We start from the raw sequence: 27,414 nt of genomic DNA, 5'->3' as shown, positions 1-27,414 counted from the left end.
AGTAAAGCTCCCTCTACACTGTCCCCATCAAACACTCCCAGGACAGGTACAGCACGGGGTTAGATACAGAGTAAAGCTCCCTCTACACTGTCCCCATCAAACACTCCAAGGACAGGTGCAGCACGGGGTTAGGTACAGAGTAAAGCTCCTTCTACACTGTCCCCATCAAACACTCCCAGGACAGGTACAGCACGGTGTTAGATACAGAGTAAAGCACCCTCTACACTGTCCCCATCAAACACTCCCAGGACAGATACAGCACGGGGTTAGATACAGAGTAAAGCTCCCTCTACACTGTCCCCATCAAACACTCCCAGGACAGGTACAGCACGGGGTTAGATACAGAGTAAAGCTCCCTCTACACTGTCCCCATCAAACACTCCCAGGACAGGTACAGCACGGGGTTAGATACAGAGTAAAGCTCCCTCCACACTGTCCCCATCAAACACTCCCAGGACAGGTACAGCACGGGGTTAGATACAGAGTAAAGCTCCCTCTACACTGTCCCCATCAAACACGGCCAGGACAGGCACAGCACGGGGTTAGATACAGAGTAAAGCTCCCTCTACACTGTCCCCATCAAACACTCCCAGGACAGGTAGAGCACGAGGTTAGATAGAGAGTAAAACTCCCTCTACACTGTCCCCATCAAACACTCCCAGGACAGGTACAGCACGGGGTTAGATACAGAGTAAAGCTCCCTCTACACTGTCCCCATCAAACACTCCCAGGACAGGTACAGCACGGGGTTAGATACAGAGTAAATCTCCCTCTACACTGTCCCCATCAAACACTCCCAGGACAGGTACAGCACGGGGTTAGATACAGAGTAAAGCTCCCTCCACACTTTCCCCATCAAACACTCCCAGGGCAGGTACAGCACGGGGTTAGATACAGAGTAAAGCTCCCTCCACACTGTCCCCATCAAACACTCCCAGGACAGGTACAGCACAGGGTTAGATACAGAGTAAAGCTCCCTCTACACTGTCCCCATCAAACACTCCCAGGGCAGGTACAGCACGGGGTTAGATACAGAGTAAAGCTCCCTCTACACTGTCCCCATCAAACACTCCCAGGACAGGTACAGCACGGGGTTAGATACAGAGTAAAGCTCCCTCTACACTGTCCCCATCAAACACTCCCAGGACAGGTACAGCACGGGGTTAGATACAGAGTAAAGCTCCCTCTACACTGTCCCCATCAAACACTCCCAGGACAGGTACAGCACGGGGTTAGATACAGAGTAAAGCTCCCTCTACACTGTCCCCATCAAACACTCCAAGGACATGTACAGCACGGGGTTAGATACAGAGTAAAGCTCCCTCTACACTGTCCCCATCAAACACTCCCAGGACAGGTACAGCACGGGGTTAGATACGGAGTAAGGCTCCCTCTACACTGTCCCCATCAAACACTCCCAGGACAGGTACAGCACGGGGTTAGATACAGAGTAAAGCTCCCTCATCACTGTCCCCATCAAACACTCCCAGGACAGGTACAGCACGGGGTTAGATACAGTGTGGGCCGAGTCTTACGAAAAATGGTGACGTGCCAGTCCTGGCGAGTGATAGAACCATCAATTCACCAGACACGTGTTTCTGATATGAATCTAGGCTTTAATCGACTTACTGCAGAGCCAGCCTGTTACCCGTTGATGAACTCTCAATGAACTGCAGGCTGACTCCCCCCCCGCCCCCCCCCTCCCCCACCCCCCCCCCTCCCCCCCCCCCACCACCCTCACCACCCTCGTCCACCCCCCAACCCCTACTCCTGTCAGACTTTGCCACTTCCCCCAGTGTGGTCTCTGAGTAACGAGGCGGGAGTCCCTTCAGGTCGGCTCAGCTGTACCGTGCATTGGGGAGACTGTCGTTCCCAGAAATGGGCGCTCAACACATTTATCCTCCGTTATTCCTGTCTGCCTAAATCCGGGAACAAATCAACCGACTTTAGCAAGAAGGGTGTAATAGAGCGATAAAATAGATGAAGAAGGAATCGCAAAATGGTCACAAGGAGGCCATTCAGCCCTTTGTCTCTGTACCGGCCCTCTGAAGGAGCAATTCACCTTGTGACACTTGCCTGCCTTTCCCGCTGCGGGTTATTCCTTTTCAGACAATAATCCTGTTCGCTCCCAAATGTCTCAGTTAACCCTGACCCCACCACATTCCCAGGCAGTGCGTTCCAAATCCTCACTGTGCCCAAAAGGTTTCACCTCAGGTCACCATTGCTTCTTTTGTTAATTATCTTCAATCTTGTGCTCTCCAACCCTCCCATCAATGGGAACCATTTCCCCCCCTCGACCCTCTCCAGATTCCACACTTCTATCAAATCTCCTCTCAACTTTCCCTTCTCCACGGAGAACAATCCCAACTTCTCCGACCTATCCACATAACTGAAGTTTCTCACCCCGGGTACCATTCTCGTGAATGGTAAACCTGCTCAGAATATAAAAACAGACAGTAAAAGTTTTTACAAATATATAAAACAAAAAAGAGTGGCTAAGGTAAATATTGGTCCTTTAGAGGATGAGAAGGGAGTTTTAATAATGGGAAATGAGGAAATGGCTGAGGAACTGAACAGGTTTTTTGGGTCGGTCTTCACAGTGGAAGACACAAATAACATGCCAGCGACTGATAGAAATGAGGCTATGACAGGTGAGGACCTTGAGAGGATTGTTATCACTAAGGAGGGAGTGATGGGCAAGCTAATGGGGCTAAAGGTAGACAAGTCTCCTGGCCCTGATGGAATGCATCCCAGAGTGCTAAAAGAGATGGCTAGGGAAATTGCAGATGCACTAGTGATAATTTACCGAAATTCACTAGACTCTGGGGTGGTCCCGGTGGATTGGAAATTAGCAAACGTGACGCCACTGTTTAAAAAAGGAGGTAGGCAGAAAGCAGGAAATTATAGGCCAGTGAGCTTAACTTCGGTAGTAGGGAAGATGCTGGAATCTATCATCAAGGAAAAAATAGCGAGGCATCTGAATAGAAATTGTCCCATTGGGCAGACGCAGCATGGGTTCATAAAGGGCAGGTCGTGCCTAACTAATTTAGTGAAATTTTTTGAGGACATTACTAGTGCAGTAGATAACGGGGAGCCGATGGATGTGGTATATCTGGATTTCCAGAAAGCCTTTGACAAGGTGCCACACAAAAGGTTGCTGCATAAGATAAAGATGCATGGCATTAAGGGTAAAGTAGTAGCATGGATAGAGGATTGGTTAATTAATAGAAAGCAAAGAGTTGGGATAAATGGGTGTTTCTCTGGTTGGCAATCAGTAGCTAGTGGTGTCCCTCAGGGATCCATGTTGGGCCCACAATTGTTCACAATTTACATAGATGATTTGGAGTTGGGGACCAAGGGCAATGTGTCCAAGTTTGCAGATGACACTAAGATGAGTGGTAAAGTGAAAAGTGCAGAAGATACTGGAAGCCTGCAGAGGGATTTGGATAGGTTAAGTGAATGGGCTAGGGTCTGGCAGATGGAATACAATGTTGACAAATGTGGGGTTATCCATTTTGGTAGGAATAACAGCAAAAGGGATTATTATTTAAATGATAAAATATTAAAGCATGCCGCTGTGCAGAGAGACCTGGGTGTGCTAGTGCATGAGTCACAGAAAGTTGGTTTACAGGTGCAACAGGTGATTAAGAAGGCAAATGGAATGTTGTCCTTCATTGCTAGAGGGATGGAGTTTAAGACGAGGGAGGTTATGTTGCAATTGTATAAGGTGTTAATGAGGCCACACCTGGAGTATTGTGTTCAGTTTTGGTCTCCTTACTTGAGAAAGGACGTACTGGCGCTGGAGGGTGTGCAGAGGAGATTCACTAGGTTAATCCCAGAGCTGAAGGGTTGGATTATGAGGAGAGGTTGTGTAGACTGGGACTGTACTCGTTGGAATTTAGAAGGATGAGGGGGGATCTTATAGAAACATATAAAATTATGAAGGGAATAGATAGGATAGATGAGGGCAGGTTGTTTCCACTGGCGGGTGAAAGCAGAACTAGGGGGCATAACCTCAAAATAAGGGGAAGTAGATTTAGGACTGAGTTTAGGAGGAACTTCTTCACCCAAAGGGTTGTGAATCTATGGAATTCCTTGTCCAGTGAAGCAGTTGAGGCTCCTTCATTAAATGTTTTCAAGATAAAGATAGATATTTTTTTGAAGAATAAAGGGATTAAGGGTTATGGTGTTCGGGCCGGAAAGTGGAGCTGAGTCCACAAAAGATCAGCCATGATCTAATTGAATGGCGGAGCAGGCTCGAGGGGCCAGATGGCCGACTCCTGCTCCTAGTTCTTATGTTCTTATGTTCTTATGTTTTCTGGTTGGCAATCAGTAGCTAGTGGTGTCCCTCAGGGATCCGTGTTGGGCCCACAATTGTTCACAATTTACATAGATGATTTGGAGTTGGGGACCAAGGGCAATGTGTCCAAGTTTGCAGATGACACTAAGATGAGTGGTAAAGGGAAAAGTGCAGAGGATACTGGAAGTCTGCAGAGGGATTTGGATAGGTTAAGTGAATGGGCTAGGGTCTGGCAGATGGAATACAATGTTGACAAATGTGAGGTTATCCATTTTGGTGGGAATAACAGCAAACGGGATTATTATTTAAACGATAAAATATTAAAGCATGCCGCTGTGCAGAGAGACCTGGGTGTGCTAGTGAATGAGTCGCAAAAAGTTGGTTTACAGGTGCAACAGGTGATTAAGAAGGCAAATGGAGTTTTGTCCTTCATTGCTAGAGGGATGGAGTTTAAGACTAGGGAGGTTATGCTGCAATTGTATAAGGTGTTAGTGAGGCCACACCTGGAGTATTGTGTTCAGTTTTGGCTGTCAGCTATTAAAGCAATACTAAAGACACAAAATGGTTGAACTAGCCACATTCTGAACAATAAGCTACAAACTGTGTAAACTACCTCATGAGAACCCAGGGAGTGTTTCTACAGTCGCTGATAACAGCTTCACAGAAGAAGAAATGCTCTGTATCCTTGATAAGCTCAAGGACCTCAGCTGCAGACAGGACATCGTTATGTTAGTTTTGAATGACTTCTGTACGAAGTTAGGGGCGGGTAAGACGACACCCACTTGAACCATATATGTGATAACTGGGATGCTAAGAAAATTGCAATGAAGTGAGACGCGAATATAGTTAATTGATTGTATGTAATTGAGAAAACAACTATTCCCGCCCCTTGAATCTGTATATTAACCCGTGTGAGCCTTAGCTGAAGTGAGGAAAGGGAGTGGAGCCTCAGGCCTTTTCTCCCAGAATTCTGATATAAGAAACTGCTTTTTTTACTTATACTCAGGCCTTTGTGTGAATATTTTCACCTCGAACAGGGCCGGCGCAGAGAAGGGAGTCACTGCTCATGTGCGCGTTAGCGCTGGTCCCACTACGCATGCGCGGACCCCGCAGAGCCCTGTTGACGCCGGGATCAGCAGCTGGAGCGGCGTGGGCCATTCCAGTGCCGTGCTGGCCCCCCCTGTAGGGGGCCAGAATTGCTGATCCTGAGGCCGCGACGGCGTTTCCCACAGCGTCAACACTTCGCCTCAGGGTCAGAGAACCCCGCCTCAGGACACCACACCCCAGGAAGGAAATAGTGATTGTGGAGGGGGGGCATGAGGGTTTCAGCAGAATGATCCCGGGGTTAAAAGGGTTTAAATGTCGGAAAGGACTTGCATTGTAGACGAGATGTGTACTTGCAGGCACAGCAAGCAATTAGGAAGGCCGTGTGCTGGCCTTGACTGAGGGAAGACTTGGGTACAGGAGCAATCTGTATGTGTACAGGGCATTACTGAGACACCACCTAGAGTGATGGATCTCTGTATCTATTCGGAACCCTGGATGTCCGTTACCCCTTCTCTGTTCCCAAATAATAGAGGTCCCCCGTGCTTTTTGTCAAAGTCCACTTGTACTGTATTTGCCAGCAGTGCCACTAGTAAACTTCAATTTCAATACAATATTTCGGAAGATCCGACGAGCCTTGCAACGAGCCAGTCAGATTGATTGCCTTTAGCGAATACAGTGTTTGAACTTTCATTCGACTACAGATGGTGGTAATTCCTCAAATCATAATACACAGGGTAACATAACTGTGTGACTTAAACAAAAGAAAGATGGCGATTAGCAAAAGCAGGCAGCAAAGAAATAGGTTTCAGAAATTTGGACAGAGTGATTCTGAAATTAGTTTTTCCATCCCGGGAAGTGATTCTTAAGGAGATTATTATCTCAAGGTCTGGCCTTCTTTTTACTTCTGATTGGCTTTAACTAATTTATAATTCACTCAATTCGGCCAAACTGCCTGCCCGTCAATTTAAGGGATATATGTATTTAAATATCTTTCCCATAGCATTGCTTGCCAATTTTCCAAATTATCCACACCTGCATCTATCATGAATTTGAAAAACACAGTTTTCGCTCAGGAATTATATCTCTAGACTGGCTGTTTCCATAGCAACGGGACTACTCGTACTGGGCCCACCGCCCAGTTTTTAACCATACAATGGGGCCTTTTAGCTAGTTGACGTCAATGACCTCGCAGTCTCAAGCGGCTTGCAAAATATTAAACTTAAGAAAGAAATTGGAGAGTATGACCTGGATTTAACCCTTAGTGGGTTCCCATCTATTTGTGGCACTGAAGTTAAGCTTATGATTATGGTTAATTATTCTTAATGAGTTCTCAATCAAACCTCTATCATCTCCCCTTACTCCCGTGGTTATAGCTGACTAGAAAAGTCGATTTCTATCAGAAAGGATGTACTTGGGAATGTTACCAAACGGATTCCTGGGTTGGCGTATGAGGAGAAATTGGGTCAACTGGGCCTTTATTCATTGGAGTTTAGAAGAACGAGAGGGGATCTAATTGAAACGTATGAAATTGGGTCAGGTCTGGGACATACGGGGTGCAGGGATGAAGTTTCCTCTGACTGGGGGGGGGGGTGGGGTGGGACAAGGGGGGGGTCACAGTCTCAGGGTACGGGGTGGGCCATTTTGGACGGAGTTGAGGAGAATTTCCCCACTCCGAGAGTGGGGAACGTGTGGAATTCTCCACCACAGGATGCTGTGGCGGCCAAACCACTGAATTAATTTGAGAAGGAAATAGCCGTCTAGACTAGAAGGACGTCAAGGGGAGCGTGGTGTTGCGTTAGAGGATATCCATGATCATAATTGTAGAAGGGTCAGGTGACAATAACTGGCTACCAGGACATAACAACAGTAGATGTTTATTTTTTTTTAAAATATTTTTATTCTCCTTTTTCACATTTTCTTCCAAATTTATACCCAACAACAACAAACAATGAGCGAATGCACAGGAGATGTTCATTGACACTCTTTGAGTCACTCTTACACGCTGTGTGTCTGCTCACGCTCTGGGAGAACTCCTCCTCTCCTGATACGCGACCCCTTTCTGTACGCGGGTCACCCCAACGTCCACGTGACCACCCGATCTACATCGGTTTAAGTTGGGACAACCGTCAGTACTGAGGGGTAACACTGTCGGAGAATAGTCAGAAATATAAACAATACTGTAAAATTAAACAGGGCTGATAACTCAATAACACATTGCTATTTCTGTGGAAACAGCCAGTCTAGAGATATAGGGCGAGATTCTCCCAAAACGGGAGAAATCGTAAAGCTGCCGTAAAACCCGGGCGGGTTTTACGGCAGCGCGCCCCTTCCCGACGGGGGACCGATTCTGGTCCCCGGTCGGGGCTAGCAGCCCGACGCCGTAGGCTCCGGCAAGACGGGCTTAACGAAAATCGTTAAGCCCGCTTGCCGGAGTTAGCGCCGGCTGACGCGTCATATGACGTCAGCCGCGCATGCGCAGTTTTGGAAGACTCCAACCCGCGCATGCGCGGGTGACGTCATCGCGTTTTTGCGCGAAACCCGCGCATGCGCGGGCCGGGTTGCCCCTCAGCCGCCCCGCGAATGGATACTGCGGGGCGGCGGAAGGACAAGTAGTGCGCGGGCATCGGGCCCGCTGCCCGCGATCGGTGCCCACCGATCGCGGGCCCATGGCACCCTTGGCACGGCCGTGGTACGGCCGTGCCAATCGGTGCCATGGTTATTAATAGCGAGTTTGTGACGCCGTTTTTACGAACGGCCAGACCAGGTGTGTTTGCCGTTCGTAAAAACGGCGGAAAGGGCTGGGACTTCGGCCCATCTAACAGCTGAGAATCGCTGCCGGCCGTAAAAAAACGGCGGCAGCGATTCGGGTCGGGACTTCGGCGGGGGGAGGGAGAATAGCGGGAGGGCTGCAAAAATGTCGGGAAGGCCCTCCCGCTATTCTCCCACCCGTCGTGGGGGGCGGAGAATTTCGCCCAGAGTTTCTGGGCACAAACTGTGCATTATGAATTGAATAATTACCACGATCTGTAATCGAATGAAAACTCAGCCACTGTATTCGCGAAAGACAATCAACATGCAGGATACTGATTGAGCTACTGCAGCCTTCGCGTTGCTCATCATGTGTTGCCTCCCCCCCCCCCCCCCCCCCCCACTTTAAAAACAAACTCCATTTGCAATCTAGTTCATCGTATTGCCCCAGAACCTTGGCCAGAATTCTCCGGTTGCTGAGATACACTTTTCCCGCCGGCAGATCACCGCCGGCAGCAGATTTCTTGGTGGCTTGGGATGGTTCCGATGGGAAATCCCATTGACGAGCGGCAGGAAGACACATTCCCGCCGCCAGTGATCACCGCGCGGCCGAGAAACACGCGGTTCGGGGGACCGGAGAATCCGGACTCTTGCGTTTGGTTGACTCATGCACCCCGAGTTGGCCGCTTTCCGGGGCCCACATTCCGGCGCCTGTCCGGGGGAGGCTGGCACGAGGCTGCACCCCGAGTAGGCCGCTTTCCGGGGCCCACATTCCGGCGCCTGTCCGGGGGAGGCTGGCACGAGGCTGCACCCCGAGTAGGCCGCTTTCCGGGGCCCACATTCCGGCGCCTGTCCGGGGACACTGGCACGAGGCTGCACCCCGAGTAGGCCGCTTTCCGGGGCTCGCAGAACCGGCGCCTGTCCGGGGGAGGCTGGCACGAGGCTGCACCCCGAGTAGGCCGCTTTCCGGGGCCCACATTCCGGCGCCTGTCCGGGGAGGCTGGTACGAGGCTGCACCCCGAGTAGGCCGCTTTCCGGGGGCCTGCAGAACCAGCGCCTGTCCGGGGAGGCTGGTACGAGGCTGCACCCCGAGTAGGCCGCTTTCCGGGGCCCACATTCCGGCTCCTGTCCGGGGAGGCTGGTACGAGGCTGCACCCCGAGTAGGCCGCTTTCCGGGGCTCGCAGAACCTGCGCCTGTCCGGGGAGGCTGGCACGAGGCTGCACCCCGAGTAGGCCGCTTTCCGGGGCCCACATTCCGGCACCTGTCCGGGGACACTGGCACGAGGCTGCACCCCGAGTAGGCCGCTTTCCGGGGGCCGCCGAACCGGCGCCTGTCCGGGGAGGCTGGTACGAGGCTGCACCCCGAGTAGGCCGCTTTCCGGGGGCCTGCAGAACCAGCGCCTGTCCGGGGAGGCTGGCACGAGACTGCACCCCGAGTAGGCCGCTTTCCGGGGCCCACATTCCGGCGCCTGTCCGGGGGAGGCTGGCACGAGGCTGCACCCCGAGTTGGCCGCTTTCCGGGGCCCACATTCCGGCGCCTGTCCGGGGGAGGCTGGCACGAGGCTGCACCCCGAGTAGGCCGCTTTCCGGGGCCCACATTCCGGCGCCTGTCCGGGGAGGCTGGTACGAGGCTGCACCCCGAGTAGGCCGCTTTCCGGGGGCCGCAGAACCGGTGCCTGTCCGGGGAGGCTGGTACGAGGCTGCAACCCGAGTAGGCCGCTTTCCGGGGGCCACATTCCTGCGCCTGTCCAGGGAGGCTGGTACGAGGCTGCACCCCGAGTAGGCCGCTTTCCGGGGCCCACATTCCGGCGCCTGTCCAGGGGAGGCTGGCACGAGGCTGCACCCCGAGTAGGCCGCTTTCCGGGGCTCGCAGAACCTGCGCCTGTCCGGGGGAGGCTGGCACGAGGCTGCACCCCGAGTAGGCCGCCTTCCGGGGGCCGCAGAACCGGCACCTGTCCGGGGAGGCTGGTACGAGGCTGCACCCCGAGTAGGCCGCCTTCCGGGGGCCACATTCCTGCGCCTGTCCAGGGAGGCTGGTACGAGGCTGCACCCCGAGTAGGCCGCTTTCCGGGGCCCACATTCCGGCGCCTGTCCAGGGGAGGCTGGCACGAGGCTGCACCCCGAGTAGGCCGCTTTCCGGGGCTCGCAGAACCTGCGCCTGTCCGGGGGAGGCTGGCACGAGGCTGCACCCCGAGTAGGCCGCCTTCCGGGGGCCGCAGAACCGGCACCTGTCCGGGGAGGCTGGTACGAGGCTGCACCCCGAGTAGGCCGCCTTCCGGGGGCCACATTCCTGCGCCTGTCCGGGGAGGCTGGTACGAGGCTGCTACCCCGAGTAGGCCGCTTTCCGGGGGCCGCAGAACCGGCGCCTGACCCGATTCCTTGCGGGAAAAGAGATTCTCCGCCCCAGCGCCGGCCGCGATTTTGGCGTCGGGGTGCGGAGAAGCCATCCCCCTCTGAGTGTTCCAGGTGTACCCTCATCAAAGCAAGACTGGCTAAGGCGGTAAATGGGGTTGGGATACAGATCAGCCATGATCTAACTGGATGGCGGTTTGGGGCCGAATGGCCGCCTTCTGTCCCCTGAATCTATGTTTATTTTTATTTTTAAAGCTGCCAAGTGGAACAGGGAATGCACAACCAGCTGACAAGTCAGTTTACCAGGAAATGGGCCATGGACACCCCTTCGTTTCGGGTAAGTCCAAACTCCATGTTCTATGTTCTATAATAGTGTAGGTCAGATAGGCTTCAGATGGTTTCACAGGTCGGCGCAACATCGAGGGCCGAAGGGCCCGTACTGCGCTGTAATGTTCTATGTTCCATTGCAGCCGTCCGCAGCCAGAGGATCTGCCTTGGCGGTAACACGTTTATATTTTCTCTCTCCCCCCTCCCCCCCTCCCCCCCACTTCACTCCGCAGACCTCCGAGCTGTCCAGCACGATGGTAACCAGGGGGCACTCACACCGAGCCGAGCGGATCCTGGGGCCGAGTGTCTCCGTGCTGCAGGGGGAGAGGAGGAGCTGGGACATGCATTCCGACAGCCCGATATGGAGCCAACTGCGCAACAGAATGAACACCCGGGGGCGGTCAGACTCGCTAGAGTCCAGAGGGAAGACGGCAGCATCAAAAGGTGAGTTGGAGGATCGGAACATATTGGCGGCGAATATAATCTTCACGGCACAGATCCACCCAGCTATTTACTCACCAGCGCAATCTGTAGTCAACTGAAATGATGGTATAGCTTTGCCTTTCACACGTGGGCAAGGGGTTAGAACAAAGAACAATACAGCCCAGGAACAGGCCCTTCGGCCCTCCCAGCCTGTACCGGTCATGATACCAATCTTGGCCAAAACCCTCAGCACTCCCTCGTGCCGAATCCCTCTATACCCGTCCTATCCATGTCTTTGTCAAGATGCCTTATGAACGCCGTTAATGTATCTGCTTCCACAACCTCCCCTGGCGACGCGTTCCAGGCACTCACCACCCTCTGCGTAAAAAACCTGCCGCGCACATCTCCTCTATGGGCAGCACGGTAGCATGGTGGATGGCATAAATGCTTCACAGCTCCAGGGTCCCAGGTTCCATTCCCGGCTGGGTCACTGTCTGTGCGGAGTCTGCACGTCCTCCCCGTGTGTGCGTGGGTTTCCTCCGGGTGCTCCGGTTTCCTCCCACAGTCCAAAGATGTGCGGGTTAGGTGGATTGGCCATGCTAAGTTGCCCGTAGTGTCCTAAAAAGTAAGGTTGGGGGGGGGGGGGTTATTGGGTAACGGGTATAGGGTGGATACGTGGGTTTGAGTAGGGTGATCATTGCTCGGCACAACATCGAGGGCCGAAGGGCCTGTTCTGTGCTGTACTGTTCTATGTTCTATGTTCTAAACTTTGCCCCACGGACCTCAAACCTATGCCCCCTGGTGACTGATCCCTCCACCCTGGGAAAGAGTGCCTGCCCATCCACTGTATCCATGCCCCTCATAATCTTGTCAATCAGGTCACCCCTCGACCTCTATCATTCCAATGTAAACAGTCCGAGTCTATTCAGCCCCTCCGCATAGCTAACACCCTCCATACCAGGCAACATCCTGGTAAACCTCCTCTGCACCCTCTCCAAAGCCTCCACATCCTTCTGGTAGTGTGGCGACCAGAATTATGCCCAATATTCCAAGTGCTAATTCTAATCTCTTTCTGTGCCACTATCATCGCCCTTCTAAGCCTTAATCACCTCATTTACATTTCCTTTGTCTTTCTGTCCTCGACATCTTTGTCTATCTCCACTTATCGTTGGCCCCCTATCTAGCCCCACCCAGACAGTATAAATCTGACCCCATTACCAGATCTCGCCAGCTTTGAGAAAGAGTTAGAGTGGTTAGCACTGCTGCCTCACGGCACCGAGGTCCCGGGTTCGATCCCGGCTCTGGGTCACTGTCCGTGTGGAGTTTGCACATTCTCTCCGTGTCTGCGTGGGTTTCACCCCCACAACCCAAAGATGTCAGGGCAGCAGGGTAGCATGGTGGTTAGCATAAATGCTTCACAGCTCCAGGGTCCCAGGTTCGATTCCCGGCTGGGTCACTGTCTGTGTGGAGTCTGCATGTCCTCCCCCTGTGTGCGTGGGTTTCCTCCGGGTGCTCCGGTTTCCTCCCACAGTCCAAAGATGTGCGGGTTAGGTGGATTGGCCATGATAAATTGCCCGTAGTGTCCTAAAAAAAAAGTAAGGTTAAGGTGGGGGTTGTTGGGTTACGGGTATAGGGTGGATACGTGGATTTGAGTAGGGTGATCAATGCTCGGCACAACATTGAGGGCCGAAGGGCCAGTTCTGTGCTGTACTGTTCTATAAATTCTATAACTCTTATCCATCTGAACCGTGAACATATTCAGTGCCCCAGCCTAACACCGCTCTCTGGGATAGTGAACTCTTGAGAATTCGCAATCCTCTGGGAGACGAAATTATCGCTGCCGTAAGTGGGCGATCCCTTATCCTGAATTTGTGCCCCATGGTTCTAGATTGTCCCTCCTCCTCCAGAGGGGGGACACGTCCCTTCCATGTCTCTATGTCAAGCCCCCTCTGATTCTCACATCAATAAGATCGCCTCTCAGTCCTCGAGGCTCCACTGGGTATAGGCCCGACCTCCTCACCCCCTCTTCACCCCTTCGTACCAGGAATAAACCGAGTGAATCTTCACTGAACTCCCTCACATTCAAACCTTTTTAAATGAGGGGACCAATTTGCAGTGTGTAATCCTGAAGGTATTATCATCATGGCGGCTCAGTGGTTAGCACTGCTGCCTCACAACAGCGCCAGGGACCCAGGCTCGATTCCCGGCTTGGGTCGCTGTCTGTGCGGAGTCTGCACGTTCTCCCCCGTATTGTAAATTCTATGATCTTTGTGGGAGGAAACCGGAGCACCCGGAGGAAACCCACGCACACAGGGGGAGAACGTGCAGACTCCACACAGACAGTGACCCAGCCGGGAATCGAACCTGGGACCCTGGAGCTGTGAAGCATTTATGCTAACCACCATGCTACCGTGACCACGGGAAGGACTGGAACAAGAAAGGATATTTTAAAATTGGGGTTGTTAAGTATGGGTGCAGCTCCGAACTGAATGTGTTTCTGTCCTCGGCAGACCCGGAGTTGGTGAGCGGAGAGCGAGGGAGCAGCCGGAATTCCCGGGTGGAAAGCGGATATTTCTCCCTGGAACGAGCGAAACAGGACTCGGCCCACAACCTGTCTCCCAGCGCGCGCCGCACCGCGGACGCCAAGAATGCCGGCCAGAGCTGCTCCGGGAACGCCGCCGGCTCCGGGGGGCCGCTGTCCCTCGGCCGGCTGACCTCATCCCAGAGTTCCTTCGAGTCGGAGTCGAGCTGGGGCACGGGCAGCGTGACGAGTCTGGACAGCAGGCTACTCTACAGGGACTACACGGCGCTGGCGGACATCCCCAAACCCAAACGAATCATCAGTCGGGAGAGGCTGGAGCAGGACGGTAAGCAGCCAGGGCAGAGGAATCGGACACGCAGCCCGGGGCTCGAGGAAGTTGACCGTTTGTTCGGACAAGAACGCAGGTGAGCACGTCTCCCTTACAAGGTGTGTGCAATAGGACAGGGAATAGCCATCAAGGAATCAGAAAGCGGGAGGGAATCTCGAACAAAGAACAAAGAAAATTACAGCACAGGAACAGGCCCTTCGGTCCTCCCAGCCTGCGCCGATCCTGATCCTTTATCTAACCCTGGTGCCTATTTTCCAAGGATCTACTTCCCTCTGTTTCCCACCCGTTCATATACCTGTCTAGATGCATCTTAAATGATGCTATCGTGCCCGCCTCTACCACCTCCGCTGGCAAAGTGTTCCAGGCACCCACCACCCTCTGCGTAAAAAACTTTCCACGCACATCTCCCTTAAACTTTCCCCCTCTCACCTTGAAATCGTGACCCCTTGTAATTGACACCCCCACTCTTGGAAAAAGCTTCTTGCTATCCACCCTGTCCATACCTCTCATAATTTTGTAGACCTCAATCAGGTCCCCCCTCAACCTCCGTCTTTCCAACGAAAACAATCCTAATCTACTCAACCTTTCTTCATAGCTAGCCCCCTCCATACCAGGCAACATCCTGGTGAACCTCCTCTGCACCCTCTCCAAGGCATCCACATCCTTCTGGTAATGTGGCGACCAGAACTGCACGCAGTATTCCAAATGTGGCCTAACCAAAGACCTATACAACTGTAACATGACCTGCCGACTCTTGTACTCAATACCCCGTCCGATGAAGGCAAGCATGTTGTATGCCTTCTTGACCACTCTATCGACCTGCGTTGCCACCTTCAGGGTACAATGGACCTGAACTCCCAGATCTCTCTGCACATCCATTTTCCCCAAGACCCTTCCATTGACCATATAGTCCGCTCTTGAATTTGATCTTCCAAAATGCATCACCTCGCATTTGCCTGGATTGAACTCCATCTGCCATTTCTCTGCCCAACTCTCCAATCTATCAATATTTTGTTGTATTCTCTGACAGTCCTCCTCACTATCTGCAACTCCACCAATCTTAGTATCATCTGCAAACTTGCTAATCAGACCACCTATACTTTCCTCCAGGTCATTTATGTAGATCACAAACAACAGTGGTCCGAGCACGGATCCCTGTGGAACACCACTAGTCACCCTTCTCCATTTTGAGACACTCCCTTCCACCACTACTCTCTGTCTCCTGTTGCCCAGCCAGTTCTTTATCCATCTAGCTAGTACACCCTGAACCCCATACAACTTCACTTTTGCCATCAACCTGCCATGGGAAACCTTATCAAACGCCTTACTAAAGTCCATGTATACGACATCTACAGCCCTTCCCTCATCAATTAGCTTTGTCACTTCCTCAAAGAATTCTATTAGGTTTGTAAGACATGACCTTCCCTGCACAAAACCATGCTGCCTATCACTGATAAGTCTATTTTCTTCCAGATGTGAATAGATCCTATCCCTCAGTATCTTCTCCAACAGTTTGCCTACCACTGACGTCAAGCTCACAGGTCTGTAATTCCCTGGATTGTCCCTGCTACCCTTCTTAAACAAAGGGACAACATTAGCAATTCTCCAGTCCTCCGGGACCTCACCCGTGCTCAAGGATGCTGCAAAGATATCTGTTAAGGCCCCAGCTATTTCGACCCTCGCCTCCCTCAGTAACCTGGGATAGATCCCATCCGGTCCTGGGGACTTGTCCACCTTAATGTCTTTTAGAATACCCAAAACTTCCCCTTTCCGTATGACAACTTGACCGAGAGTATTTAAACATCCATCCCTAGCCTCAACATCCGTCTTGTCCCTTTCCTTTGTGAATACCGATGCAAAGTACTCATTAAGAATCTCACCCATTTCCTCTGAGTCCACGCATAAATTCCCTCTTTTGTCTTTGAGTGGGCCAATCCTTTCTCTAGTTACCCTCTTGCTCCTTACATACGAATAAAAGGCTTTGGGATTTTCCTTAACCCTGTTAGCCAAAGATATTTAATGCCCCCTTTTAGCCCTCTTTATTGCGCGTTTGAGATTCGTCCTACTTTCTCGATATTCCTCCAAAGCTTCATCAGTTTTGAGTCGCCTCGATCCTATGTATGCTTCCTTTTTCATCTTAGCTAGTCTCACAATTCCACCCGTCATCCATGGTTCCCTAATCTTGCCATTTCTATCCCTCATTTTCACAGGAACATGTCTGTCCTGCACTCTAATCAACCTTTCCTTAAAAGACTTCCACATTTCAAATGTGGATTTACCCTTAAACAGCTGCTCCCAATCCACATTCCCTAGCTCCTGCCGAATTTTGTTATACTCTGCCTATCCCCAATTTAGCACTCTTCCTTTCGGACCACTCTTGTCCTTGTCCATGAGTATTCTAAAATTTACGGAATTGTGATCACTATTCCCAAAGTAATCACCGACTGAAACATCAACCACCTGGCCGGGATCATTCCCCAATACCAGGTCCAGTATGGCCCCTTCCCGAGTTGGACTATTTACATACTGCTCTAAAAAACTCTCCTGGATGCTCCTTACAAACTCTGCTCCATCTACACCTCCAACACTACACAAATCCCATTCAATGCTGGGGAAGTTAAAATCTCCCATCACAACCACCCTATTGCTCCTACATTTTCTATAATCTGTCTGCATATTTGTACCTCTACTTCATGCTCGCTTTTGGGAGGCCTGTAGTAAAGTCCCAACAATGTTACTGCACCCTTCCTATTTCTCAGCTCCACCCATATTGCCTCAGTGCTCGATCCTCCATCGTGCCCTCCTTAATCACAGCTGTGATATCATCTCTGACGAGTAATGCAACTCCTCCCCACCTTCTACCTCCCTCTCTATCCCTCCTGAAGCATCTATACCCTGGGATATTCAGTTGCCAGTCCTGCCCTTCCCTCAACCAAGTCTCAGTAATACCAATAGTATCATATTCCCAGGTACTGATCCAAGTCCTAAGTTCATCTGCCTTACCTGCTACACTTCTCGCATTAAAACAAATGCACCTCAGACTACCTGTCCCTTTGCGTTCATCATCTCTTCTCTGTCTACTCTTCCCCTTAGTCACATTGAGTTTATTGTCTCGTACCTTACTGGCTTTAGTTGCTGCTTCTTTACTGACCTCTAACTTCCTAATCTGGTTCCCATCCCCCTGCCACATTAGTTTAAAACCTCCCCAACAGTGTTAGCAAAAGCACTCCCTAGGACATTGGTTCCAGTCCTGCCCAGGTGTAGACCATCCGGTTTGTAATGGTCCCACCGCCCCCAGAACCGGTTCCAATGTCCCAAAAATCTGAACCCCTCCCTCCTGCACCATCTCTCAAGCCACGTATTCATTCTGACTATTCTTGAATTTCTACTCTGACTGTCCCGTGGCACTGGTAGCAATCCTGAGATTACTACCTTTGAGGTCCTACTTTTTAACTGATCTCCTAACTCCCTAAATTCTGATTGTAGGACCTCATCCCTTTTTTTACCTATATCGTTGGTGCCTATATGCACCACGACAACTGGCTGTTCACCCTCCCCCTTCAGTATGTCCTGCAGCCGATCGGAGACGTCCCTGACCCGAGCACCTGGGAGGCAACATACCATTCGGGAGTCTCGTTTTCGACCACAGAGCCGCCTATCTACTCCCCTTACAATTGAATCCCCTATGACTATAGCCCTGCCAGTCTTTTTCCTGCCCTTCTGTGCAGCAGAGCCAGCCACTGTGCCATGAGCCTGGCTACTACTGCCTTCCCTGGTGAGTCATCTCCCCCAACAGTATACAAAACGGTATATCTGTTTTGGAGGGAGATGACTGCAGGGGACACCTGCACTGCCTTCCTGCTCTTTCTCTGCCTTTTGGTCACCATTCCCTGTCTCCCTCACCAATCCTAATCTGCGGTGTGACCAACTCACTGAACGTGCTATCCACGACCTCCTCAGCATCGCGGATGCTCCAAAGTGAGTCCATCCGCAGCTCCAGAGCCGTCATGCGGTGTAACAGGAGCTGCAGCTGGACACACTTCCCGCACATGAAGGAGTCAGGGGCACGGCCGCGTCCCTGAACTCCCACATTGCGCACGAGGAGCATAACACGGGTCTGGGAACTCCTGCCATTTTTACCCTTTACCTTAACTGATTACAAATATAGTATCAAATAATTAATAAGTGAAAGGAATAAAGAACTGTCACTTGACAACAGCCCCTTCACAAACCACCTTCAAATTAGGCTGACCGCACTGCACGTATGCAAATCTCCCCGGAACAGCCAATCAGTAGCTCTGCTCTGCTGCCCTCTGCTGGATGCTTGCTTGCACTCGAACTCCTCGGGTCTCTTTCGCTGATCGGGGCATTTAGGATTGTGCAAAGGGCAGATGTAAGATGTAAGAAGAGATATTTTCATTTGTCAGTGGAGACTCAAAATGCAAGAAATACAATAAATTACACTTGGAATATTGTGTCCAGTTCTGGTTGCCTCATTATAGGAAGGATGTGGATGCTTTGGAGAGGGTACAGAGGAGATTTACCAGGATGCTACCTGGACTGGAGGGCATATCTTATGAAGAAAAGGTTGAGGGAGCGAGGGCTTTTCTCACTGGAGCGAATAAAGCAGAGAGGTGACTTGATAGAGGTGATGAGAGGCATGGACAGACTGGATAGCCAGAGACTTTTCCCCAGGGTGGAAATGGCTGTCACGAGGGGACATAATTTTAAGGTAACTGGAGGAAGGTATAGGGGAGAAGTCAGAGGTAGATTCTTTACACAGAGAGTGGTGGGTGTGTGGAATGCACTGCCAGCAGAGGTGGTGGAGTCAGAGTCATTAGGGACATTTAAGCGACTCTTAGACAGGCACATGGACAGCAGTAAATTGAAGGGATGTAGGTTAGGTTGATCTTCGATTAGGATAAGTGGTCGGCACAACATTGTGGGCTGAAGGGCCTGTACTGTTCTGTGTTCTAAGACAGTCGCTAGTAAATCCAATAGGAAATTCTGTACCTGGAGAGTGTAAAAAATCCGTCAGTCACTTTTTTTTTGAAAATGTTTTTATTGATTTTTTATATGTTATATCCAGCAATTCCTAAATTACAAATTACAAAACACCTCCAAAGAAGCCGGCACATACATTCAGAAAGAACAAAGAAAAGTACGGCACAGGAACAGGCCCTTCGGCCCTCCAAGCCTGCGCCGACCATGCTGTCCGTTTAACCTAAAACCTTCTACACTTCCGGGGTCCGTACCCCTCTATTCCCATCCTATTCATGTATTTGTCAAGATGCCCCTGAAACGCCACTATCGTCCCTGCTTCCACCACCTCCTCCGGCAGCGAGTTCCAGGCACCCACTACCCTCTGTGTAAAATACTTCCCTCGCACATCTCCTCTAAACCTTGCCCCTCGCACCTTAAACGTATCTCCCCTAGACTCTTCTACCCTGGGGAAAAGCCTCTGACTATCCACTCTGTCTGTGCCCCTCATAATTTTGTTGACCTCTATCAGGTCGCCCCTCAACCTCCGTCGTTCCAATGAGAACAAACCGAGTTTATTCAACCGCTCCTCATAGCTAATGTCCTCCATACCAGGCAACATCCTGGTAAACCTCTTCTGCACCCTCTCTAAAGCCTCCACATCCTTCTGGTAGTGTGGCAACCAGAATTGAACACGATACTCCAAGTGTGGCCTAACTAAGGTTCTGTACAGCTGCAACATGACTCGCCAATTTTTATACTCAATGCCCCGGCCAATGAAGCCAAGTATGCCGTATGCCTTCTTCACGACCTTCTCCACCTGTGATGCCATTCTGTACGTGCAGATCCCTCTGCCTGTCAATACTAAGGGTTCTGCCATTTACTGTATATCTCCCACCTGTATTAGACTTTCCAAAATGCATTGCCTCACAGAAAATACAGAGGCATGGGATTCAGGGTGATTTAGCAGTTTGGGTCAGAAATTGGCTAGTTGGAAGAAGACAAAGGGTGGTGGTTGATGGGAAATGTTCAGACTGGTGTCTAGTTACCGCAAGGATCTGTTTTGGGGCCACTGCTTTTTCTCATTTTATAAATGACCTGGAGGGGGGCGCAGAAGGATGGGTGAGTAAATTTTCAGACGGCACTAAAGTCGGTGGAGTTGTGGACAGTGCAGAAGGATGTTACAAGTTACAGAGGGACATAGATAAGCTGCAGAGCTGGGCTGACAGGTGGCAAATGGAGTTTAATGTAGAAAAGTGTGAGGTGATTCATTTTGCAAGGAATAACAGAAAGGCAGAGTACTGGGCTAATGGGAAGATTCTTGGTAGTGTGGACGAGCAGAGAGATCTCGGTGTCCATGTCCATAGATCCCTGAAAGTTGCCACCCAGGTTGAGAGGGTTGTTAAGAAGGCCTATGGTGTGTTAGCTTTTATTAGTAGAGGAATTGAGTTTCGGAGCCATGAGGTCATGTTGCAGTTGTACAAAACTCTGGTGCAGCCACATTTGGAGCATTGTGTGCAGTTCTGGTCGCCGCATTATAGGAAGGACGTGGAAGCTTTGGAAAGGGTGCAGAGGGGATTTACCAGGATGTTGCCTGGTATGGAGGGAAGATCTGATGAGGAAAGGCTGAGGGACTTGAGGCTGTTTTTGTTAGAGAGAAGAAGGTTAAGAGGTGACTTAATAGAGGCATACAAGATGATCAGAGGATTAGATAGGGTGGACAGTGAGAGCCTTTTTCCTCAGATGGTGATGTCTAGCACGAAGGGACATAGCTTTAAATTGAGGGGAGATAGATATAGGACAGATGTCAGAGGTAGGTTCTTTACTCAGAGAGTAGTAAGGGCGTGGAATGCCCTGCCTGCAACAGTAGTGGACTCGCCAACACTAAGGGCATTCAAATGGTCATTGGATAGGCATATGGACGATAAGGGAATAGTGTAGAGGGACTTTAGAGGGGTTTCACAGGTCGGCGCAACATCGTGGGCCGAAGGGCCTGTACTGCGCTGTAATGTTCTATGTTCTATAGTGGGGTGGGGTGGTGAGGGAGGGGATAAAAGGGGGAAACTCTAAGAATTTCCGGGAGGTGAAATGTCGCCTGCTCTGACCGATCGTTCTGACGTTCGAGTGTCAAACAGGAAAGGGGGGGGGGGGGGGGGGGGGGGGGGGGGGGGGTGGGGCTGATTTATTGTCACAGCCGGTATCAGCGAATCGGTTCACACTGAGTGTTTTCCAACAGGCCAGTGACCGAATCCTACCGGGAATTCAATTCCTCCGGCGTGGGGAAAATGGGAAGAGAGACGTCAACATCCCATCGGTGCAACGAGGAATCGAGGAAAAGTAGCACCTACCCCAGGAAGATTCAGCAGCAGGAGGTGAGTCATCAGGTCACGGGGTCCCCGACTCTCCAAAATGCGTTTCCACGTGGCTTCCGTTGGTCGAGACGCTCGTCCGTTTGAGCAACTCCGATCGAAGCGCCAAACGTCATTCCCAGCTTGCGCCAGGTTGGTTGAGATCAGCTGGGGTGGGTACTGGGGCTGAGGCTGTGATTCACAGCTGGGCCCTGCCTGGCATCGCAGCAGGCAGAGCTTAACATGAGGTGCCAACCTGGCAAAGCTGCAGCACAGGGGGAGCTGCAAATAATGGACGCAGCTGAGCGATTCCACCTCCCAACGGCTGCCACATCTCACTACAGAGACGGAGGTCGAGGGGGCTACCTGATAGAGGTCTACAAGACTATGAGGGGCATGGACAGAGTGAATGGTCAGAAGCTATTTCCCCGGGGTAGAGGGGTCAATTACTAGGGGGCATAGGTTTAAGGTGCGAGGGGGAAAGTTTAGAGGAGATGTACGAGGGAAGTTTTTTACACAGAGGGTAGTGGGTGCCTGGAACTCGCTGCCGGGGGAGGGGGTGGAAGCAGGGACGATAGTGACATTTAAGGGGCATCTTGACAAATACATGAATAGGATGGGAATAGAGGGATACGGATCCCGGAAGTGTAGAAGGTATTAGGTTAGACGGGCAGCATGGTCGGCACAGGGCTTGGAGGGCCGAAGGGCCTGTTCCCGTGCTGTACTTTCTTTGTTCTTTATTCAGCCGTGAATGGTGGGTGAACATTATTTTTTTTAAATTTTAGAGTAACCAATTATTTTTTGTCCAATTAAGGGGCAATTTAGCGTGGCCAATCCACCTACCCTGCACATCTTTGGGTTGTGGGGGTGAAACCTACGCAGACACGGGGAGAATGTGCAAACTCCACATAGACAGTGACCCAGGGCCGGGATTCGAACCCGGGTCCTCAGCGCCGTGAGGCTGCTGTGCCAACCACTGTGCCACCGTGCTGCCCAGGCGGTGGACAATAAAGCAGCTCGCTGGAGGAGGGGGGGGGGGGGGGCTCCACAAATATCCCCATCCTCAATGTTGGAGTGGCCCAATGCATTGGTGCAGAAGACATGGCTGCAGCATTCGCAACAACCTTCAGCCAGACCCGCTGAGCGGTCCATCCACCCAAGCCTCTGCCAGAGGTCCAGAGCGTCACAGATACAGTCATCGGCCAATTGTTATTCACTCCCTGTGACATCAAGGCACTGGGTACTGAGAAGGCGATGGGCCCTGACCATATCCCAGCTACAGAACCGAAGACGTTGTACCCCAGAACCAACCACGTCCGAGCAAAGTTGTTCCAGTAACAGTACAACAGGCATCTACCCCGAAATGCAGAAAAGCATTGTGGGTGTATAAAGATAAGGAAGTGTTGTTACAACTACACAAGACATTGGGTAAGACCGCACCTAGAGTATTGTGCACGGTTTTGGTTCCGTATTTGAGGAAAGATGTAGTGGCATTGGAGGCAGTTCAGAGGAGGTTCACTAGATTGATTCCAGAGATGAGGGGCGCGATTCTCCGCTCCCGGGAAAAATTGTAAAGGCCATCGTGAACTCGGCCGAGTTTCACGACGGCCTCGGAGCCCGCTCCTCTCACCGAATTCACCCCCACCCGGGGGGGCTAGGAGTGACGCTCCGTAACTCTCGGCCGCCAGGCCTTGACGCTTACATCAAGGGGGTGCGCCGAGAATGACGCGGCCGGCGCGCCTAAGTGACGTCAGCCGCGCATGCGCAGGTTGGCCGGCTCCAACCCGCGCATGCGCGGTTGCCGTCTTCCCCTCTGCTGCCCTGCAAGCCGTGGCGGCTTGAGGAAAGAGTGCGTCCCTTTGAGACGCCGGCCCGATGATCAGTGGGCACCAATCGCGGGCCAGCCCCCTCCCGAGCACGGCCGTGGTGCTCACTCCCCTCTGCGCCCCCCACAAGCTTCAAACCAGCTTTTGACGCCATGTTCACACCGGCAGCGACCAGGGATGGTTCCCGCCGTCGTGAAATGTTGAGAATCTCGCCCCACTTCTCCCAAAGGGTGGTGAATCTGTGGAATTCTCTACCCCAGAGTGCGGTGGAGTAAATTTAAGGAGGAGTTAGACAGATGTTTAATTGGTAATGGGGTGAAGGGAGATCGAGAACGGGCAGGACGGTGGAGTTGAGGCCAGGATAGGATCAGCCATGATTGAATGGGCGGAGCAGACTCAATGGGCCAAATGGCCTAATTCTGCTCCTATATCTTATGAACTTATGAACCTACTGATGTGACCATCAATTCACAAGACACGTGATTGGAAGTGAACAGTGGTTTTAATAATCTTACAACAGAGCCTGCCTGCGACGAGATGAACTGGCAGGCAGGCTCACGACTGCACAGCTTTATACTTCCGGTTAGTGGGAGGAGCCATGGGCAGAGTTAAGGGTGGAGCCCAGTACAAACTCCTCATCTCCCCCTATGGGCAGAGCCGCGCAGTGGCTCGTATACAGAGCCCACACGGACACAATACATATACTGGAACACAGTGTGAATTAGTAGGTCTATAATTCACCACACCTGCATCCTGGAAAATATGACGTCAATGGGAATCGAGGGAAACCCTGCACTTTGTCGGAGCCATACCTAGCAAAAAGGAAAATTGTTGTGGTGGTTGGAAGTCAATCATATCAGCCCCGGGACATCAAGGGTTCTTCAGTATAGTGTCCTAGGCCCAACATTCTTTTTTTCTTCTTTTTTTTAATATAAATTGAGAGTGCCCAAATTATTCTTTTCCAATTAAGGGGCAATTTAGCGCGGCCAATCCACCTACTCTGCACATCTTTGGGTTGCGGGGGCGAAACCACGCAGACACGGGGAGAATGTGCAAACGCCACACGGACAGTGACCCAGAGCCGGGATCGAACCTGGGACCTCGGCGCCGTGAGGCAGCAGTGCTAACCACTGCGCCACCGAGCTGCCCTCAGGCCCAACATTCTTAAACTGTTTCATCAATGACCTTCCCGGGCAGCACGGTGGCCTAGTGGTTAGCACAACTGCCTCACGGCGCTGAGGTCCCAGGTTCGATCCCGGCTCTGGGTCACTGTCCGTGTGGAGTTTGCACAGTCTCCCCGTGTCTGCGTGGGTTTCGCCCCCACAACCCAAAAATGTGCAGGGTAGGTGGATTGGCCATGCTAAATTGCCCCTTAATTGGAAAAAATAATTGGGTAATCTAAATTTATAAAAAAAATAAAAAAAAATAAAAATATTATTAAAATAAAATCAATGACCTTCCCTCCATTAGTGGGCAGCACGGTAGCATTGTGGATAGCACAATTGCTTCACAGCTCCAGGGTCCCAGGTTCGATTCCCGGCTGGGTCACTGTCTGTGCGGAGTCTGCACGTCCTCCCCGTGTGTGCGTGGGTTTCCTCCGGGTGCTCCGGTTTCCTCCCACAGTCCAAAGATGTGCGGGTTAGGTGGATTGGCCATGATAAATTGCCCTTAGTGTCCAAAATTGCCCTTAGTGTTGGGTGGGGTTACTGGGTTATGGGGATAGGGTGGAGGTGTTGACCTTGGGTAGGGTGCTCTTTCCAAGAGCCGGTGCAGACTCGATGGGCCGAATGGCCTCCTTCTGCACTGTAAATTCTATGATAATCTATGATTATAAATTCAGAAGTGGGGATGATTGCTGATGACTGCACAGCGTTCAGCATCATTCACAAATCCTCGGATATCGAAGCAGTCCATGTCTATATGCAGTAAGGCCTGGTCAGTATTGAGGTTTGAGCGACAGGTAACATTCATGTCACACAAATGCCAGGCATTTACCACCTCCAAAAACGCGAGGATTGTACCATCGCCCCATGACAATCATTGGCACTACCATTGCTGAATGCTACACTATCAACAACCCAGGCATTACCACTGACCAGAAATTAACTGGACAAGCCGTATATGGGCGGCACGGTAGCCCAGCAGTTAGCACTGTTGCTTCATAGCTCCAGGGTCCCAGGTTCGGTTCTCGGCTTGGGTCACTGTCTGTGCGGAGTCTGCACGTCCTCCCCGTGTGTGCGTGGGTTTCCTCCGGGTGCTCCGGTTTCCTCCCACAGTCCAAAGATGTGCGGGTTAGGTGGATTGGCCGTGATAAATTGCCCTTAGTGTCCAAAAAGGTTGGGTGGGGTTACTGGGTTACCAGGATAGGGTGGAGGTGTGGGCTTAAGTAGGGTGCTCTTTACAAGGGACGGTACAGACTCGAGGGGCCGAATGGCCTCCTCCTGCACTGGAAACTCTATGCCTGCGAGATCTGGTCACCGGCAGATCCATCGGACAACCACCACATGGAGGCTCCCCTCCAAGCCATTCATCATCCTGACTTGGAAATATATCGGCCGTTCCTTCACTGTCGCTGGGCCCGAATTATAGAATCGCTACAGTGCAGAAGAAGGCCATTCGGCCCATGGAGTCTGCCCCGCCCCCTCCGAAAGAGCACCCCACTCGGCCCAATTCCCCGCCTTATCCCCGTAACCACACCTAACCTTTGAACACTAAGCGGTAGTTTTAGCCTGGCCAATCCACCAAACCTGCACTGTGGGAGGAAACCGGAGCACCCGGAGGAAACCCACGCACACACGGGGAGGATGTGCAGACTCCACACAGACAGTGACCCAGCCGGGAATCAAACCGGGGACCCTGTAGCTGTGAGGCAGCAGTGCTAACCACTGCACCCACCATTCCGCCCTATCTTGGAGCTCCCTCCCTAACAGCACTGTGGGTGTACCTACACCACACGGACTGCAGGGGTTCATGGAGGCAGCTCACCACCACCTTCTCAAGGGACAACTAGGGATCGGCAATAAATGCGGGTCCAGCTTCCGACTGTGGGTTACTGAGACATCAACGCGGCTGAGTTAGCCCTATCTCCATGGCCCCGATGGCACGACCAGCTTCTGTACGGCCGTCTATCTCTGAATCCCCTCCAGCCTCTGTGCCTCGCGGACCCCGGTCCCCCCTCCTGCCTTTCCCATCCCCCGTTTGGTACACTTAGCTGTGCCGAGGGCCAGGAAGGAAATCTCTGCTGGTTCCAGCTGGCTGGTGGCCTAGCAACAGTCTCCAGGCAACCCCTCACCCACGGAGGGAGCTGAACCTGCCCGAACCCTAATTTAACGAAGCGGTTGTTTTTGAAATGTTGACAAAAAAAAAATCACAAAGTGAAGATTTAAAGATCTTGCATGGGGTGTAAGATTTTGTTTCATTTTTTTCAGAAATTTGGAGTAGCCAATTATTTTCTTTTCCCAATTAAGGGGCGGTTTAGCGGTCAATCCACCTACCCTGCACATCTTTGGGTTGTGGGGGGTGAGACCCACGCAGGCACGGGGAGAATGTGCAAACCCCATGGTGTGACCATCAATTCACAGGACACGTGGTTGGAAGTGAACAGTGGCTTTAATAGTCTTACAACAGAGCCTGCCTGCGACGAGATGAACTGGCAGGCAGGCTCACGACTGCAGATCTTTATACTTCCGGTTAGTGGGAGGAGCCATGGGCGGAGCCATGGGCGGAGCCAAGGGTGGAGCCCAGTACAAACTCCACATCTCCCCCTATGGGCAGAGCCGCGCAACTGCTCGTATACCAAGCTTACACGGACACAACACATACAATATAACACAGTGTGAATTACTAGGATTGTGATTCACCACACTCCACACGGGCAGTGACCCAGGGCCAAGATTCGAACCCGGGTCCTCGCCGGCGTGAGGCAGCAGGGCTAACCACTGCGCCATCGTGCTGCCCTGGGGTGTAAGATTTTAAATGAAACCAAGAAACTAGGATTAAAATAATTTTAAAGTGGGAAACATGGGACTAGAGGGGGGGGGGGAGGGGGAAGTGGGGGCGGGGGGGGGAGGGGGAAGTGGGGGCAGTGGGGGGGGGGAGTTGGGGCGGGGGGGGGGGTGGGGGTGGGGGGGGGAGGGCAGTGGGGCGGGGGGGGGGAGTGGGGGCCGGGGGGGGGGGAGTTGGGCGGGGGGTGG

At 51.9% G+C, this 27,414-nt stretch overlaps 1 protein-coding gene across 1 annotated transcript in view; it reads left to right on the top strand.

The window, feature by feature from the left end:
* LOC119956641 overlaps nt 1–27,414 on the top strand; it is a 135,709-nt gene that overhangs the window by 43,241 nt on the left and 65,054 nt on the right. The window contains exons 4-7 of the mRNA XM_038783981.1: nt 10,703–10,784; nt 11,008–11,218; nt 13,708–14,143; nt 21,284–21,419. Coding sequence (XP_038639909.1) covers nt 10,703–10,784; nt 11,008–11,218; nt 13,708–14,143; nt 21,284–21,419 — 865 coding nt within the window. The remainder of the gene's footprint in view (nt 1–10,702; nt 10,785–11,007; nt 11,219–13,707; nt 14,144–21,283; nt 21,420–27,414) is intronic.

Source organism: Scyliorhinus canicula, chromosome 23 (assembly GCF_902713615.1).
Source record: "Scyliorhinus canicula chromosome 23, sScyCan1.1, whole genome shotgun sequence".
Taxonomy (NCBI): Eukaryota; Metazoa; Chordata; class Chondrichthyes; order Carcharhiniformes; family Scyliorhinidae; genus Scyliorhinus; species Scyliorhinus canicula.
This window is presented reverse-complemented; position numbering and strand designations above follow the sequence as displayed.